At 39.1% G+C, this 20362-nt stretch overlaps 1 protein-coding gene across 1 annotated transcript in view; it reads left to right on the top strand.

Annotated features, from left to right (window-relative positions):
- Window positions 1–19935: 19935 nt before the first annotated feature.
- The window catches only part of TPO (thyroid peroxidase), a 66963-nt gene continuing 66536 nt past the window's right edge, over window positions 19936–20362 (top strand). Inside the window, exon 1 of the mRNA XM_007055654.3 lies at window positions 19936–20029. Within this exon, the coding sequence (XP_007055716.3) occupies window positions 19936–20029 (94 nt within the window). The remainder of the gene's footprint in view (window positions 20030–20362) is intronic.

The following is a 20362-nucleotide window of genomic DNA, read 5'->3' as shown; positions in this document are numbered from 1 at the left end:
CCAGTGGGACTACTCACCTTAGTATAGTGAAGCATATGTGTAATTTCTTTTGCAGGATCAGGCCAGGGTGCACAGGACAAGGAAGGCTTCTGTGGCACCCCACCACCACCACACAAACCCATCTCTTCCCCAACACACATGGACAAGAACCAGGAACAATATGGCCCCAAATAAATAAATGTAATGCTTCTGTAATGAATTAAACCACAGAGTAACTGGTCATTCAGTAGTTTGAGATATCTAGTTAATTACTTGCTCATTCTATAGTGATGTCCAATGTAGCATCTGGCTATTCTGGTTTTGCTGCCAAATTTTCAGTCAAAAAGGCTTGTGCTTTTAGTGCAGTGGCCCATAGTATGTCAGCATCATAAAAAAGTGAGATGGAGAGAAATTTATCAAAAGATTGAAATGATTGAAATTTTTAAAAAAAGGTCACTTTCATATTGAAAACATATGAAAACACATTTCTTATTTTTCTTTGCAAAAGCCATCTATGCTCAAAAAGCAGGCTTTCTTTCACTTAGAAACTTCTATTTTTGTTCCAAATTATTGCATACCTTGATGAAATTTTCTACAAAAACTGGATCTTTTGTTAATTCATAATTAAATAATGTCCCTGAATTTTCAATGGTTTATCATTTCATTTTGAATATTTCACATGTATTTACCTAAGATTCTTTGATAAAGTGATGTTCACTATAGACTGTTCTTAGAAATTAGATGGTACAACTTCAATATATATGATTACAGTCAAAAAAGATAGCATCTGCTAGAGGAAAATTATATTGTAAATAATAAAATTTTGCACTTACATGGCATTTTTCATCTCTATATCACAAAGCACTTTAAAGAGGTGGGTAAACATCTCCCAGTTTTACAGACAGGGTAAAAGGCATATGTTAATTGACTTTCCACTGGCTCCACAGTTTTGAGCAGTGTTGGGAATGGAAACCAGGTCATCTTATTTCATGTTATTCTCTGTCCACAGATGCTTATTACAAGTGGCCATACACAGGGCTTCACTAGTGGGGGTGGGGAGAAAGTATAAACTTGAACATTTAATCAGTCTCTGAGATGTGGAGTATGAATTCTGAACAGACCAATGTCCAGTAAAGCAATCAAGTTGCAAAATATTGTATAGTGAGCCAGATTGGAATCAGGCACTTGTGCACACAGCAGGATCCTTAGCTGCGTGTGTCATCTGTATACTAAGGGGCTGCACATTGAGAGACGCAATCGAGGCACACACAAATGGAAGCTTGGTGAGTAGGAGGGAAGACTGATACAATAACATGCTGTGTAGAAGTTTCAGCTTTCTATAGCACCGCTGGATGAACCTTAGAGCTCTCCCTGGCGTGCATGCACCCAGCATTGTGGCAAAGAACTCGAGTATGCTCAGTATAGCTCTCAGAGAAGGATGTTGCCTTGTTTCTCTGTAGCTGCTAATGAACCTCACTGCAAATACACACACTTCATGTAACTCCTATTGTAGTGTGTGACTGCACACTGCTTCGCTGTAGACTAATAAATTCCACTATATGGGGAGTTGTTCCCTGCACTGGATTTGGGGATAATATTCCAGTATCCCTGGGGACTGACTATTGGCATGCACTGCTGGCCTGGAGACCAGTATGTGACAGTCAACTAACCATTTTTCTGCTATTAACTAAATTTTTTCAACCTTCACTATACCCTTCCTTTTTTCATATTTTGTAATGGCATATCCATTCGTCCCATCCTGAACAACATGACTCATCTTGGAGGTCTGCTGTATAGTCAGATGCAGATTTGCTTTCTATTTTCCACACAACTCTTTGGAGTATTTCAGCTTCTTGTGCACTGGGAAGACACTAGTCTAGATGCAGTTGGAGCTTTCTGACTAGCTATAAGCCATACCATTCCAGGTCAACAGAGCTCAGTGCTAATTGTTTTCCAATTTTATTTTGACCTGATACCTATAAGAGTATAAGAAACTCTCAAAAATATGATACATTTTGTATTATTGTTTTTACTTAATAAAATTTAAAAATAAAGATTGAATATTTGTTATGGATGTTACACATACAGTGAGTATTATTAAAATAATATAGACTTGGCTATTTTTAAAAGTCTAAGGTAGTGAGATGCCCAATCTCCAATTTCAACTGCAATAGAAACAAGACTGCTAAGAAATGCTGGTAAATCCTATCACAACATGCATAACTCATGATTTCAAAGTCAAGGGCATTTAATAGGCTCTAGTTTCACCACTTAACTGTAGTAATGTAGACAGAAACTATTGTTGTTCTTTAAAAGGCAGCAAGTAAAAACCACTGAAAATTGAGTGACTTCTGGAAATGAAAAACAAGTAGTCATTACACTTGGCACCATAAAAATGAGCTTTTAGGGATGCACGCTATGTACTTTTGCCACAGTATGTGTAATATTCTCTATCTCATATACTGTAGTAAATTTAACCACTGCAGGTGGCAGATATCCAGTTTGTAACGGTGCCCACTGCACTACAACTGGATTTTTGCTTCATGAAACGATTGTAAACATTTACAATATGTCCTATAGTATTTCATTTCCAATTTGGCTGAAATATGCAAATGTCTCATGGTTTTATAATCATGCAGCCTTGTTTGCAAAGCAAAAAGCAATTTCCACTTACGGCTAAAACTTGCAAAAGCACATTAGAGGAAGTGGGATGGGATACAGAGGTTTTTCATTAAACTAATGCTTTTTCGATTCTGTCTGTCTACTTTCTTATAACATTCCTGGTATGAGACATACTATCTGAGTTTTAGTCAGCAGCAAATATAATGATGGATGATAAGGAAACGTGGCTTCCATGGGTTGTAACTGCTTCAAGTTGTTGAATGTCAAATATGATGTGTACATTTCAGGTTGTCTCTTCAATGTCTTTTCTTTTTCCTCAGCAAAACCAAGGGGTTAAAAAAGTGTATGTTCATATCCAGTGAGGTCTTTATAGAAAATCTGTTTTAAATCACGTTAGGGACTGATCCTGCAGAAAATCAGGGGATTTCAATAGGATGGAAACCCTATAGACTTAAGTAGGTGTTGAGGGCCTCCATAACTGGGTCCTCAATTTTTCTGTCAGCCAATCAAGCATTGCTTTCTATCTGCCATCCAATTACACTGTCATTTCCTACATGCAAATCTTATTTTTTTAAAAAGTCTTTGAGAAAAAGGAAAAAAGTCATCACCTTTCCCAGCAAAAGACATGGGTTTAGAAAGTAGAGTGTTTTTGTTTTTTAAACTGTATAGGTAACTTCAATTTGTCCATAAAATAATATCAGTGCAGGATTTTCAGGACAAAAGGTTTATACAGTACAAACAATGAAGGTCATTTTATAAAAAGAAACATAACTGCATGAACTTTAAGTGAAATATTATTTTACTGAAAATAACTTCCTTATTTTATTACTGGTAAATGCTTTTATTTACAGACCACTGCCTATAGAGCTAAACCGAGCTGTGTTTAAAATTCTGAACCATCACATTGGGGCAGTTTGAATTCTTTCATCTGGCCATATGGTAATTAACTGACAGTTTTTTAAAAAAGATGTTGATTTATTGCAGTTTTCTTGCCAGTAAAATGGAAGACATCAGAATGTTTCAGGGGCTACTATTAGCTCAACAAAGAGGCACAATAATTAGAGTGAGGAATTAATCACATGGTCATCTTAGTTTGCTGTTGAGGCAGCTATCTATAGGTAATCATTACATTTATCATTAACTCATAAAATAAAACTAACAAGATTTTTTAGGAGTCCAGTAGATATTCATGTGTCACCTCTAAAAGGCAATGGCAATACAAATTTGTTACTCTTTTTAATGCATTATTGTTGATGTAAGTGAAAACGCATACCTAAAATGCACAGTGCTTTTTATGTTTATTGCTTTCCATTTTTGGAAATGCAACTTTTAAACATCTGCATGATCACAATACCTATGTGACTAAAATGACTACATATGTTTTTCAGTTCAGTTCAGATGATTAAAAGAGGATTTAATAAGCTGTACAGGTGAAAACAGTAAGTCATACAAAGGAAGAGTGTGTATATTTTGCACTTTTAAACAACCTTTTCTAACAAAAAGCTTATTATTGTGCAGTATATTATAGTTCCACTTTCCAGTGGTACTCTTGCTATTGTCACTGTGTTGTCTTTGCATCAGAATATTAACCAGATGGTACATGTACACATTGTACTTCAAAGGTGATTTCTATAATGCAGTATGTGCTTCTTGTCACTATTCTTAAAATCCACTAGGAAAAAGAATACCCATCATGAATCAATAAGTATGTGCCAATGATTTTTTTTTTTTTTACTTGTGAATGGACAGTGTAAATTAGCAAACCAAATACTGTAGCAATGTACGGGAAGCACTTTGGAAATGTAAAGCTATTTATCTCCATGGACGTTACTTTTGTATAGAGGTTTTTCAATAAATAACATTCTTTATTATTTGTGTTTATTTCTTTATTTATAAAATAAATGCAAGGGTTTCAATTACCAACAGTTTAATGTCTGTATTGTACCACTGGTGGTTTATGATTCTTGACCATTTTTAAAATAAATTATTGCAGTAGGAGCTGTAAAGCACTCAGTTGACAACTAACAGTCTCCTACATCCTGCTGGGCCTTCACTGTATACATTCTAAGCGCTGAATCCAATGCCCATTAAGTTGTATGGAAGGAGTCACATTGACTCCAGTGGGCATTGAATGTGGCCTTTAAAGAATATTAAGAGACCATGGATGAAATCCAGGACGCACCGAAGTCAATAACAAAACTCAATGGGAGTTTTGTCATTGACTTCAGTGCGTCCTGGATTTCATCCATGGTCTCTTAATATTCTTTAAAGGCCACATTCAGTGCCCACTGGAGTCAATGTGACTCCTTCCATACAACTTAATGGGCATTGGATTCAGCGCTTAGAATGTATACAGTGAAGGCCCAGCAGGATGTAGGAGACTGTTAGTTGTCAACTGAGTGCTTTACAGCTCCTACTGCAATAATTTATTTTAAAAATGGTCAAGAATCATAAACCACCAGTGGTACAATACAGACATTAGGGATAGACACAATACAGACATAGGGATGAGATTTCACCCCAAAGATCTAGAGATATCTGGTATATTTGCTTTTCTATTTTCCCTCTGATAGGGAGAACTTTATGCAGGTGAAAAAACAAATGAACACTCAGTATTGGAATCCTACAAAGCATTGAATCAGAGGATTCATTTGATCATGGAAGGAGGAACCAATGACTTTTAAAACAGGTTCTTTAATCAAATATTTTCCACAGACTTTCCAGTGGATCTAGCCTCATAGACAGAAGTCTTTATATCTGCCACAAAATCCTTATAGTTGATATACGAAAAATACTCATAATCAAACTCTGTCATTAATAAAATAGTTATTGAGCTATATGGAAAATTCACTGTGAAAGGGAATGCTTCCTAAAGGGGATGAAATTTTTTAAAAGAGAATACAGTTTAAATTTTAAAAAAATGTTACTTCATGAACCTAAACATAAAAGAAACAATCACTAGGTTCTTGCAGTAAGAAAGAGCCGAGTGTTCAGTTGTGGCTGACATTAATGTTATGTGATTAAAGATAATTTTCATGACATTCTATAAATAGTGATAAACTTTTCACATCACTAATGCATCAACCGGTAGAGGCTAACTTCTCTATCTTGAAGCATAGAAGAAGCTAGCCACCTTATGATAGTCCTAAAGAAGAAATTCTACCTACCAAATAGCATTTGGTTCGGGGACTTTATTCTCCAAAACAGATAAAGTCTTTTCTCCTGAGCAAAGGAAGGGTAAATGATACCATAGAAATCAATTTAAACTTTAATCTTACAATGAGCTGTGTGTGGATGGACCACTTAGCCTGCCTGCAACCAGAATCTGGCTTTGATCAGAATACTTGTCAGGGCATCCCTGCTTTGGGCCCTTTCCACCCTAAATTTTGTTCTGGAGCTACAGCACCACAGTAAATATCTGAGCCTTTTGGCTTCACTGCCTTATCCTGACCAGGTGTCTCATCCTCTGCTGTGGCAACCTGAGTTTGGCTTTATGAAGTTTCCTGAGCCCATTCCTTACCTAAGTGTGTAGCTCTAAACATGACAATCTGGCCTCTAACAATGTTTACTGTATCACCTAGAATCCAAGCCCAAAGATCGCCTTTATGTGAATTATCCCTGGGTATCAGTTAGCCAGCCAGCCAGGGACAAATCCTTAAACAGACTGGCTGTTTTTGTGGCTTAAAGTTGAACCCATCCTAGCTGAAAAGTGTAGGACCTTATAAGTGAGCTCTCATTTATATACAGCTTAAATTGTATTTTGCAGAGACATATTTGATTTTTTCTCCTTCCCAGTGGTAGTCAATTGTACTCTTCCAGTCAACAGGAATAATTGCTATGCCAAGAATAAAATTAACTGTTTGAGATGTTTCCATGCTCAGAATTACAGGTCTGAATTATTTCCTACAGATCAAAATTCAAAGGGAAAAGAAAACTCCTACTGATTGGGAAAAAAAGTTTTACGTTTTCTACTGTGGCAAGGTGTTTGCATAAGGATTGTTTCTGAAATGATAAAAATGTATTTTCTTATTCTCTTTTATATTGGTTGCTATCATTGTAAACTTTCCTGACATATACCAGAGAAAAGACCTTAAAAAATGGCACAACTCATCTATAACCAAATGGACTACATTCTGCTGTCATTGCAGTAACTCACGATTATAAATGAAGAAGAATGTGCAAAGCTGATTTTAAGCTACTTAGAAGGGAAGATGCAACCTCCCTTTTCTTTCAGATACAGCTAACAATATATATGAGTGCACCATGCAAAGAAATTTCTATAGATAAAGGTAAAAGCTGTTCTTGCCCCTGCACCATTCAGGTATGTTCCTAAAGCTGAGTCAAATTCCATCCTTATTTATGCCTGTGCAGTCCCATTTAAGCTCATGGAGTTGCACTGGAGCAGATAAGAGAACATTTTGCCTGGAATTGTTAAACAGAGGTGAAATACTTAAGAAATGAGTGTGCAAAAATTCACACCTCCAAAAAACAGGCAGTATCCATAAAAAGGGCCATACTGGTTCAGACCAATAGTCCATCTAGCCTAGTATCCTGTCTTCCAGCAGTGGCCAATGCCAGGAGCTCCAGAGGAAATTAACAGAACAGGTAATCATCAAGTGATCCATCCCCTGTCACCCATTACTAGCTTCTGGCAAATAGAGGCTAGGGACACTTTGCACCCCTGCCCATTCTGGCTAATAGCCATTCATGGACCTATCCTCCATGAACTTATCTAGTTCTTTTTTGAACCCTGTTAGTAGTCTTGGCCTTCACAATATCCTCTGGCAGAGTTCCACGGGTTGACTGTGCGTTGTGTAAAGAAATACTTCCTTTTGTTCATTTTAAACCTGTTGCTTCTTAACTTTGTTTGGTGGCCCCTAGTTTTGTGTTATGAGAAGGAGTAAATAATACTTTTTCTCCACACCAGTCATGATTTTATAGACCTCTATCATATCCCCCTCTTAGTCGTCTCTTTTCCAGTCTGAAAAGTCCCAGTCTTATTAATCTCTCCTCATATGGAAACTGTTCCATACCCCAAGTAATTTTTTTTGTCTTTTCTGTACCTTTTCCAATTCCAATATATCTTTTTTGATATCAGTCCTCTACCACTCCTATGGTAGATCCATGTATGAAACCCACTGCAGACAGTGAGAGTTTCTTGTTTAGAGTAGTTGTAGGTTTCTCTATGGAGCAATAGTCAGTGAATGTTGTCTGGGACCCCAGCCTTTAAGTAAACAAACCGCTGCAGGATCAAAGCTGCTACATTTTCATTTCAAATACTCCAAGCTGGAATGTTTCCCAGCCAGCAAGCAGTCCAGCTTCTCCTTTCCTCCCCACAGGGAACAATCTGTTTTTTTTCTCCACTCCTCCACCCCACAGACAGATACTAGTCAACAGACAGCACACTATGGCCTTACGGTGCCTTGAAATCCTGCCCCAACTCTGCGACCACCCCGCCTCCCTAGAGATAGCTGGAAGTATCACCTCTCTACTCTGTACAGCTCAGGAACACCTCCTCTGCTGGGTAGGCCCAATGCGGGAGAGCAGGAGACCAGGGGAGGCCGCAAAGTGACAGGAAAGCAGAGAGTAGGAAATAAGTGAGTAAGGGATAAAAAACTGGAGAAAAGAGATAGCATATGGAGAGAGATGGTGACAAAGGAGGGAAGAAGATTGTTATGGGTTCCAATGGTTGGGAACAGAGACCTGAGAGTAGAAATTGAGTAATGTGAGCCCAAAGAAGGGATAGCTTAGGCAATGACAGTGAGGGGCAAAACAGTATGGCAAGATGTCCATGCAGAAGAAGGGGAGCCCAGACACAACAGAGGTGGAAGGAGTTGAGGAGGTATTTGTGCATATGACAAACATTCTGGGTATTAAGATTTTCCCACTTGAGTATGGTTTGATGCTAACCCCAATGATTTAGAGGTTGCTCTGCAGGCACAGAGGTACCTCATGAGTACTACCCAGTCTTGGGGTCATGTGAATGGAAAAAATTAAGTTTGAGGATGTAAAAGATCTCTGGGGAGGATTTAATGAACTGGGGGCTCTGTAGAGAGCAGAGAAGAAAGTGATGGAAGGTCTGAACAGAAAGCAGAGAAATGGGCAAGGTAAGGAATAGGGAGACTGAGAAATTGGTGAAAGGTGAACAAAAGGAAATGGAAAGGGGGTCTCCTGGGAGAGAGAAATTATTATTAGTTATTTGTATTACAGTGGTGCTCAGAAGATCCAACTGAGGTCAATATGCCATTGTGCTGGACATTGTTCAAACACATTGGGTCAGAAATGCCTGCCTCATAGAGATTACAGTCTAAATAGACAAGATAGACAAAGGATTGGAGAAAAATTGGAGCAGAGAGTGAAGTGACTTGCCTAAGCTCACCCAGCAGCTCAGTGAGAAAACCAAGAATAGAACCCAGGTCTCCTGATTCATATTCCACTGACTTACCTATTGAGAGTGGAGAAAGGGAGGATATTGAGAAAAGTAGGGAAATATATATGAGAGAAGAGGGTTATCACTGTGCTTCAGTGGACCACAGCTGAGAATGCCAGCTACAGACAAACTGCTGAAAAATAAACTAGGCTCACCCCAAACAGGTGGTCAGTAGGTTATACCAAGTCACTAGCAAAAATAAACTTCTGTCTCACCACACTGGTTAACAAGATGATAAAAATGCAGTCTCCTTAGGTATCTAGCCTTTGTCTCACCACCAAGACACTGGACTCTGTGATGAGTGGTTACTGAAAACCAATTTAATCAATCCTTTAGTAACTGAAATCTAAAGGTTTATTAATAAAAGAAAAGAAGAAGAAAGTTGAAATGGTTAATAGCCCATATACATATACATACAATAATTGCAATATATGAGGTTTGTAGCAGTGATGTTACGACTGCTGGCTTGTAAGGTCTCTCTGGTAACTTCCAGAAGATTGGAATGTCTTCAGTCCATAGTTCAATATGCTCATTTTACTTGTAAATCCACAGTCCAGGGAATCAGGGCAAGAAAGAGGCAAGACAGAGTCATCTCAGTGGTCTTTTACATATTTTGCCATGTGCCTTGAAATATACTGTTTCTAACAAAGCTCACATCCCAGTTCATGGAAAGTTACTGGCACAAGATGGAGTCCAGGATCACATGAGCATATCACATGTCCTTACATGGCTTGATGACTCATGGGGCAGCCATTGCCCATATCCGTGCTGAGATGTCCACAGAAAGAGCTATCTGGCGGAATGAGTTTCCTCTATGGCCCATTGTTAGAGTGAAGTGTTCTTAATAGGCCAATCAGCTTGAATAGTCTATTCTCAATGGGCTGGCTAGACTGGATGTAAACTACTTTGCGGGTGTTACCCCGGGAACAAACACATTTGAGATATAGATACATAGCCAATATTCATAACTTCGGATACAGTGATGATAGATGCATTTAAACAGGATAATCTTATTTCAAAAATCATAACTTTTCCATTAACTTACAAGACGTACATTGGACAAGATTTGTTGCAATTTTCTAACAGTGGCAATATCAATTATATAAATGGTCATATTTCAATTATACAGCATCACAAAGGTGGAGCAAGAGAACAGAATGAGAATAAAATAAAATGGAACAGAAATGGGAGAAATGGACAAAAATAATACGGAAAAAAGGCAGAGGCAAAGAGGAGATAACACTATTCAGAAGAACACTACACACCACTAAGGGATTATTATTTTTTGCTTCCTAATTTATTTTTCTCATTATTATTTATTCTTTACATAGAGCCATTGGTGTTTTAGATGCTTTAAAGATGTAAGAAGAAAGCTTACACTCTAGACAGACAATGCTGACAACACTGAGAGTGATGCAGCATTAAAACAAAGTGTATGTAAAGGTGAATCGGTCTGGCATGTTGTTAATTCCAAGGGTTGTGGGATGGTTTTTGCATTTGTTAACATGAGCAAAATTAAAGGATTATGAGCAGAAGTAGGTATGAGGCTGGGAAGTTACTGATGAGATGCTAGCCTAAAAAGGTGAATTTGCAGGAGGAATTTGAAGGAGAGTAATGTGGTTGCTTTGTGTAGTGGAGGATGGAGGCTGTTTGGAGCATAAAAAAAGTCCGGTGATGAAAGGTTCTGAGAGCGATCTGAACATTCATAGCTCAGAGTACATTCTAATTAAATCAAGATCTAGAAGTATAAAAAGGGAGAGGGAGGTGAAAACCAAGATCTAGGCGGGGGTGACAGTGTTGAAAATGAGACTAATGAGTTCAAACTTGCTAAGGAATTAGGGAAAGGAAATCCATGGAGGGATTTAAGAATATGATGACATGTTCAGAATGGGAGGGGAACTTTACCTCCATATAGTGAATGGACCAGAGCAGAAGAAAGGCAATAGATGAGTCTAGAGACAATATATTGACTCATAAACAACCCCAGCCTTGGAGAGCAGGAAGTGCATTTGCCTTGTGAATACTTATCCTTGAATCTGCCCCCGAGAGTAGTTGCAGTATAGAAACCAGTGCTTCCATGTCTAGAAAATAGAAAACTTCAGATAACTCATCCAGGGGAGTGTTAACCATAGATTCCTGACTACCTAGAATTCAGTCTCTTTAGTCTGAAGGGGCCCATAGATACCTGGCTTTATCAGTCTGTAATGTTTGCACTTGTGTCCACTGCCCTGTGTAGTTCTAACCTTAACTCATCTTTAGCAGAGGTCCTCTCATTGTACATACATATAGGCTGGTGTCAACTTCACCTCTGAAAAATCTATGGTACTTGATTCACCAAGGGGGCTGTGCAACATAACAGAGTGAGCTCTTGAGTGATCTGGGTGATTACAACCTCACCTGTCTCCAGGCTTCCCCTTTTTCTTCCCCACATGCCAAAACACACACCTTTAACTGTGCTGATTGCCAACTGGCATCTCAACAGCAATGGTGAGCTCCCCTTTGACCTGGAAATCCAGAAGAGAAGAGACTCCCTGCCCCAACCAAGATGTCTGCTGCTGACAATAGTGAAAGTGAGCTGACTGCTCACACAGGTGGCTGCAGACACCCTCACAATAAAGCTCCTTTTACCACCCTCCTAACTACAGTGTCTGCTACTGAATCCTCCTTGCAGCTTCTATGAGGTAGGATGTCAGGGGCAAAGGGATATAATTTCTTTCAGTAAAGGATCAAATACAGGACATTGTTGCCAAAACTGACAAACACCTCAGGGATATAAAATTAATTACATCTGGATTGGCTGATCTGGAAGGCAGATCACACAGAAACAATCTTAGAATCACTGGAGTCCGCGAGGGAAATCTCTGGAATGTAACCCCAGACTTTTAATGGAAATATTGATCTGTCTGAGGATTTTATAGCTGCTATTGAAAGAGCGCACAGGCCTCTTCCTGTGGCTAAATCCAGAGTCCTGGTAATCAGATTCCTCAGGTACACAATCAAATAAACCAATCTATACAAGGCAAGGAGAAAAGAGAGTTTTGCCTGGGCAGTCACCCAGATAAAATATTGCCTTTTCAAAATTTAGCCAGGGAGTTGTGGAGCAGGGGCTGGCTTTTGGCAGGGTCATGGCAACTGCCAAAGCAGAAGGGATTAAAGTATTACAGGAGGTTTCCTCTACTATCTGGTAAAGTGAGCCATTCATTCCAGAAGTCTCAGGATGTGGAGAGCATCATAAATATCAATTGTAACAGGGTCGGGCCAGATGGCTACAGGAGAGTGATAGAAGGCAGATATATTAGCCCCAGGTTAAGTAGGTCCGTTTTCCCTGGGTAAGGTAACAGGGAAGGTTCCAGAACAATCAGGAACTTTCTGGAAACAATTTAGGCAGACAGGTTGATTAGAAAACCTGCCGCCAATCAAGAAGTCGATAGAATCAATTAAGGCAGGCTAATCAGGGCACCTGGGTTTAAAAAGGAGCTCACTTCAGTTTGTGGTGCGTGTGTGTGAGGAGCTGGGAGCAAGAGGTGTAAGAAGCTGAGAGTGAGAAGGCATACAACTGGAAGACTAAGAAGTACAAGCATTATCAGACATCAGGAGGAAGGTCCTGTGGTGAGAATAAAGAAGGTGTTGGGAGGAGGCCATGGGGAAGTAGCCCAGAGAGTTGTAGCTGTCACACAGCTGTTACAGGAGCCACTGTAGACAGCTGCAATCCACAGCACCCTGGGCTGGAACCTGGAGTAGAGGGCAGGCCCGGGTTCCCTCCATCCCCCCAACTCCCTACTTGATACTGGAGGAGTTGACCTGGACTGTGGGTTCCACCAGAGGGGAAGGTCTCTGGCCTGTTCCCTGATCCACTAGGTGGATCAGCAGAGACTGCGGGGATTGTTCTTCTTCCTTTCCCCATGCTGGCCAGTGATGAGGCTAACTGAGTGAACGGCAGATTTGAGCCATGAAAGTGGCCAAACTGAGGGATGCCGTGAACCTCTGAGGCGAGAAAATCTGCCAATAAGTGCAGGACCCACAAAGGCAGAGGAGGAACTTTGTCACACAGTATATCATAAATATACTTTTGCAGTGTTTTGTTTCTGATTACTCCAACTGCTAGCACCTTGTTTGCCTTTATAACTGTTTGGATACAGCTACCCCCTATTATATTTGGCCTCCGCTTCCATGGCCTAGCCTTTGTCTAAGTATGGTGGCCATTACATACCTGCAGTATGGACCTAGGGGTGGTAATAACGGTAGCTACCCATTGCTTATCTCCTTATGTTGCTGCAGAGACTGCCATGAACACATTTAGCACACAAACTGTGTCTGGAGAGAATGGTTTACCTACATGTACTTAAGGCTGGAGTAATAGGTTTTAGATTAGCTGTTTATTGCTTGGAAATGGTTTGAAATACGGGCATGGCAATTCTAGTGAAAAATTACCTCCAGATGGGAATTGTGACATTATAAGGAGCTTCATGTAATCTCAGGCTACAGACGGTCCCATATCCAGTATCTTGCTGAGCACATGCATCTAAAGTCACAGAGACTGATATAAACACTTGAAGGGGGCATGTCACAATATAGAATATAAACCTTGCACACCCTCTTTGTTGGCGATGTGTCCCATGAAGCTTGTTATTTGTAAAGTTCTTTTTTTGGTAGTCTTTGAACAGTTTGGAAGCAGGAAGGCAACACACACATACCAGTCATCACACGGGATTTGCCTAGGCCTGCCCCCCTGGAATTCAAGAGAGTTTTAGTTATAGCTAATTAGAAGTGTTCTTTTCAATGCCTGGTAATGGATGGCATCACTCCCAGGTGGTGCCAAGCACATGAAGTTAATACATGGTTATAGTTATAATTTGTTTTTTTTCTTTTTGTTATGTTCTACTTGGTATCCCTTCATGTCACCCCACTACTCTTTCTTTCCCCCTTCTTTCACCTGACCTTCATAACTCAGTGAGTGTGTTGGACCTGCTGACACTATGTAGTCCTGATAGATGAGGTGGGCAGTGCATCCCTGTCAGTTCCTCATTTCACCCTTTCTACACTCATCCCATAGCTCCATGGATGTCTGGCTGCTGGTGTGATCTCTGCAAGGTAATCAAACGATCTACATTAGGCATCTTGGACTGCTTGTCCTCTTACTCCCCCCCTTCCCATGGATTTCCACAAGGAGAGTGGTGCATAGGGTGATGGACAGATAACTTAAACTCTCTTTCCTATCTACGTTAAAAACACTAAGGTGCTATTGACTAAGAGGTGCTCTTAATTTATGGCTTTAAACCTTAAACTAATATCTTGGGAAATCAGGGGATTTGACCACCCCCCATTAAATGTAAGAAAGTTTGTGCCTTGTTGAAAGAGACCAAGGTCAACATAGCAATATTAATAGAGCTTTGTCCTGGTGTCACACTTCAAAATCTATAGGAGTCTCTGTGCTGTTCCATAGAAACCTAACAGCAAATGTTAGTGATGTTCACTCTGAAAGTCATAATACATATTCACACATTTGAACTTTTTTCTAATTTCAGGGACGCTAACGCAATCTGTCTCCAAGTCATCGTATGGCAGTCTCTGATCTTGTACCTGTTACATAGATTGTAAAGTCTTTTGGGGGCAAGGATTGTCTTTTTGTTTCTATGTTTGCAGAGCACCTAGCAAAATCGGGTCCTGGCCCATGCCCTACATCCAAACCAAGAGGGATTTATTAAAGGCTGGCATGGCTCAGATAACTTACCACAGTTAGTAGATAAAATAGCAGTGCGGTGTGATGGCCTGAACCCCCAAGCTCTTCTAACCTGGGACACAGAAAAGGTCTATGATTGTGTGATCTGGGAATATGCTACATACCTGTCAGAGATTTGGGGCCTGTGTTTAGAGAATGGGATAAGAGAATGGTCTCTTATCAGCACAGCATTTGTAGTTTCTGAGGGTAGCCATGATCATGAAGTGAATGATTTTACAGCGGTGGAAAAGTAAATCAATGTACAGAACAGAACAATAGTATTCTGACCGCTCTGACCTAGTGGCCAAAGAAAGGGGATCAGCTACACACATTTGAAGAAATCTGAGCTCCATTTTTTAGAAACAGTGAACTAAGGAACACCCAAGGCTCAGTAGGCAGTACAGATCTCCTTCCCTTTGACTTTCCCCACTTTCTTCCCCTCTCCCTCAGCCTCGTGTGTTGTTCTCCCAGTTAGCTGTAAAGTATTGATTTGTTTGATTTTATAGTTTAATATAAGGGTTGTTAAAAATGTTTTTGCGTATGTATGTTAACACTCAGCTGTATGTTACAAATGGCAAATTTAAGTTTTATTTTAATTTTTTTACATTGAAAAGTAAATGTGAATAAAAAAACTTAACTATTTTTCACCAGTTTTAATAAGATAAGAACAATGAAACACACAAAACTGTATAATCGTAAAAAAAAAAAAATCTTTCCCACCATAAAAGGTAAGTTAGTTCTCCATTTTATATCTTCAGGTATTTCGTAATTATATAAATGGTGGCTCGAGTGGAACACTTAAGAGCTTTTTTTGTTGCAGCCAAAACATTTATGTATGCATTGAAAACATAAAAATCCCTCTGCCCTGTTTCTTCAATTTCTTGATATCCCCAGTTTAAACTTCTACTAAGTGTTGATTCTCATTAATAGTCTTTTAAATATGAGTTTGTTATTAATATTATTTTTTTCAATAGTCTCATATTCCTTTTAATCCTAATATTGGCCATAGATTGAAAAGCCATAAAACTTTGTTTGTTCAGTATGAGAGCCTTCTAGAAAGCACTTTATACTAGCTAAAGAATACTTCAAACTCAGCAGAGCATTAAAAATAGCAACTCTGTTTTTGCAGGACCTTGATGTGACGTCAAGTGTCTAAGCTGTTTTTATTACTCTGTCAAAAGGCCCACTGGAATGTTAGATGTTCCAGAGATTAGCTGTCATGTAACCTCTTAATATCCGTGCTTTTGAAGAATGTTGTATTTAACTTTAGCTGATCATTTACTCTCCTGATTTGTGACAATCTAATACAAATTTGGATGCTAATTCAAGAACACACACATTTGTGATTATGAATTTTCATGTCTTTAGATCAACAGTGTCTCATTAGATGTGAAATGTGTTTTTTCAATTAACAAAATGCGTTTATAATGTAGAAGCTTTCAGTGTTTGTTTGAATAGTTTCTCTAATTAATCTCTCAATGTGGCTGCCAGTTTGCATTAGTCCATTTACAGATGTTCATATTCCGTGGGCTTCTTGGTCCCATCCTCTATCTCAGTGGCTCTCAAACTGTGTGTCGGGATCCCAAAGTGGGTTGCGACCCCATTTTAATGGAGCTGCTAGGGCTGGCGTTAGAATTGTTGGGGCATGGGATCAAAGCTGAAGCCCGAGCCCCACCACCTGGGCCGAAGCCCTATGGCTTCAGACCTGTGTGGCAGGCATGGGCTTGGGCTTCGGCTCTGGGTAGCGGGTCTGGAGCCCTTGGGCTTCGGCTTGGCTCCCAGAGTGATGGGTCTCAGGCTTTGGCTTTGAGGGCCCTCCCACTTCCACCCGGGGCTCAGGCAGACTCAGGCTTCGGTCTTGGGGTCATGTAGTAATTTTTGTTGTCAGAAGGGGGTTGCAGTGCAATGAGGTTTGAGAACCCCTGCTCTATCTTTTTCTCTAGCACGGCTTGAAAACTGCAGCTATTTCTGATTATTACTCACTATACTAATATCTACTACCAGTGCTGTAATGTTTAAATTTACAGTACACTTAAATGAACTTGAAAGAATAATTAGTAACACAAAAGACATTTACTAAGATGCTGTTTAAGACAACACACAGCCTAATGATCAATTAATTAAGTCAGAAGAATGGAATACATGTAAATATGTGTAAGAAGGCAGTCACTACTGCACAGTAAGAAACTTTTAAAAATATACTTTTCATAATTGTATTACACTGTCATGTATTTTTTTTTCTGTTTTCTTTCCTACCACTTCTAATTACAAAAGGTCAAATCGTCTGGTGCTTAATCAGTTTCTGGTTCATTTTTACTAGGAAAGTTTCTGTTACCTTCCCTGATAGGTTTTTTCTGGCTATAGTCCTGGTCTCAGCAAAGAAGCAGCTACCATTACCCATAGTTGCTACATTTCTAGCCTGTGCAAAGAGGCCAAGCACTAAATAAGCCGGGGACCTGAACTGCCTTCTTAGCCCTAAATATGATCTGGCTGGAAATGGTTGAAGTATGTTAGTAGAACTGTGAGGAGAAACTTGCACAGCACTGCTCGTGTATAACCTGATCTGGAGTCAGTGTGTTACTAAGCTGAAAAAGGAGGGATTTTTTTCTTCTTCTAATTTTAAGAGTATGTATTAGATTTTGTGATTGCTGAAAATCCACAATTCTGTGGCTATAACCTTTTCATGGCTTGGATTAATCTCTTTACCCCTAAATCTAAGTTCTCATTTTAAAATCTCTAGCCTTCAAGAATGCAAATAGATACAATATTGTCCTTCGGAGTCTGCAACTAGTCAGAGAACAAAGAAGGGAACATTTAGGTGGTGTGTTAACTCAGAGGGCTCATTTAATTTACTATTTAAATACTAACATTATTAACCATTTGGTTTCTTCATACTAGAACTTCTAGCATAATTGTTTAGTATGTCTGAAATGTTCCTTTGTATTTGTGCTGTTTCAGAGCACTGCACTGTTACAGTTAGGGTGGGAGGGTGACAACCAAGGCAGAACACTGATGCACAAAACAGCGGAAGAAAGGATACTTTCACCAGGACACCTTATCCAAATATCTACACACAGCTACCTTCTTAAATCCACCTCTTTAGGAAGGCTGCCAGGCTTTGAACCTGTTGACTCATGAAGTCTAAGTATGTATTATACAAATTATTATCAGGCCCCTAATTTTATCCTTTTAACTTTCCCCTAGTAGCCTCTGGTATAGGAGTCTTTAAAGGAAATGGTAATGCAAAACTTCATCTGTATAAATGGTTCCACAATAATCAATATATCCTATGGCTTGTAACTAAAACCTAGGGCTGAGTATCAATGGGGAGTTAATATTTCTAAATGAAAACCAGGGAAACAGCTATGGACCTGTGTTTAAAATTAGTAAAGAAAAGCGGCACAATCTAGATGTCATATTAAATTCACCAGCATAGATTAATGGTACATTTATGATCTTTTCAGTTAATAAACATAAAGGGCATACACTTCAGCCTTAAACAGTGAAAGAAGGTTCAGAGTCCTCGAAATGAAAATCTTGACATAGGTACATTCTCCTTGAATACTTAGTACTGCCATGAGTGCAGGGGGCTGGACTAGATAATCTCTTTGTCCCTTCCAGTCCTGTGATTCTATGAATTTAGTAGGAATGCTTTGATTTTACCTATAAGCCTTCTAATATTGGCCTACTGCATATTGGAGCAGTAAAAGTTCCCCACGCCCTTCTTAGTTGAGCACTATAAGATGAAATACTGGATTTAGAGGAAACAGTAGAGCAACAGTATTATTAAAGGGAAATTGTAGAATCAAAAGTGTGAATTAGTTGCTGCCAAGAGAAGAGGATAAAAAATTAGCTCTCTGGAGGCTGATGGGCCATAGTTCGGAACGAATGAAAGGGAGTGCATTACTGTGGGCTAGTGGTGGTAAAACACATAGTGGTATATGATGCAGAAGGGCAGTCTCCAGTTCAGGTTGCTTGAGAACTTTGAAACAAATCAGAATTCAGCAATGGTTTAAGGGAATGTCAACATTCTTATTTTAGCTGAATGGGTTTGCCCGGCCCTAGCTGACTGTCTAAAAGACTGACGTCTGAAACATAAAAACAACTATAGACAGGTAGCATTTGGTGTCATTAGCATGATAGAGAGAAGCATACCGAACACTGAGGTGAACTGCTACATTTGTATAAACAAACTTTGGTCAAAAAGACGTCAAGACCACTTCATTTCTTAATGCTTGAGTGAATATTAGTACATAGCGCCAGTTTATATGTCTGCCTGGTCCCTAGGAAGCACTTCACTTTCACATTTCAGAAGAGTTACTGCCCTCGATAAAGTACAAAACTGTAGAAGATAATCTCAACAGAAAAAAAGGTCAGATTGTAAAACTATTGCATTCAATTTTCTAGAAGAAATTAATCATTTTAACTTCTAAAATGTAACAAGAGGGGTTGTTGTCAGGTTTTATGAGCAAGATTGTTTCCCTGAAGTTTCAGAGCTGATTTGTTTATGATTTTTTGGTTTGTGTTTTTAAAGCCCTTCAACTCAGGTCATTGCACCATATTTGAAAAATGGTACCACTAGGGTGTCTTGTAGCAATGCAAATTTATTTAATACCTGCCACAAAACCAATGCATTGAAATAGAGAATTTAGTCCCTTTTGCCTCATGAACATATTTCTGATACCATGATGACACCTAGCCCTATGGAGAGATTAGATAGAAGTGGTTTCTGTAAGAACCTGATGCATTGCCTAGTGTGGAATGACAAGCACAGCAAAATTACAACCTCAGATTGCATGGAAATCATGTTGTTTGTGTGAGAAATAGAAAATGGGTGGTCAAATATTAATTTTTTTTATTCTATTGCTCCAGGGTCATCTGACTTCTGGGTTAAATGCAGATACTGCTGTAGAAACATATTGTGCTGTCAAATAGGATGTGCATTTGACTTAACTAGAAGTTTCCCAGGAGGCTTTCAGTAACACCATGAAAGAAAAAGTGAATGAACTAATTATGAGTTTTTTTAAAAAACTTTGAAGTAATATCCAAATGTGTGACAACATATTTAATGAAAAGAGAACATATATTACTGGGCTTAGGAAATTATCTAGTGTGCATACTGTATATTTCTTCTAGGAGCTGTGATCCCCGTTTTTCACCCACCATAATGTCTTCATTCCTTCAGATGAGAGTGTTCATTTTCTTGGGAGTTTCAGCAACTATGGCCTGCACAGCTCTTTTCTTCTCTTTTGTTCAGAAAGGCAAAGATGTCTTCTTTGGTAAGTAAGAAATAAAATGTTCTTTATTTCCTGTTTCAACCTTTGGTTGTACTGTTGGTGAAACTGAAAACACACAGGCAACACTTGGTAGTTTAGCTTATAATACTCTTTATAGCCAGAAGAGAGACAAAGATAGACATCAGTGAAAGTTTTTCCACAATTGTTTTCCTTTAAAAAAATAAAATTACAGCTTTATAAATTCACCACAGGGAACACCCTTTGCACCTGTGATGGATGTGTCTGATTCATGTACCTTGTGATTAGGAATGTCTGGCTGTACTTTCTTGATTGCATTCACAAGTCACATACAGTATTAACACACAGAACTCTGAC

This window comes from Chelonia mydas, chromosome 3 (genome assembly GCF_015237465.2).
Source record: "Chelonia mydas isolate rCheMyd1 chromosome 3, rCheMyd1.pri.v2, whole genome shotgun sequence".
NCBI classification, from domain to species: domain Eukaryota; kingdom Metazoa; phylum Chordata; order Testudines; family Cheloniidae; genus Chelonia; species Chelonia mydas.
Note: the sequence above shows the minus strand (reverse complement) of the source record. Positions and strands in the feature narration are given on the sequence as shown.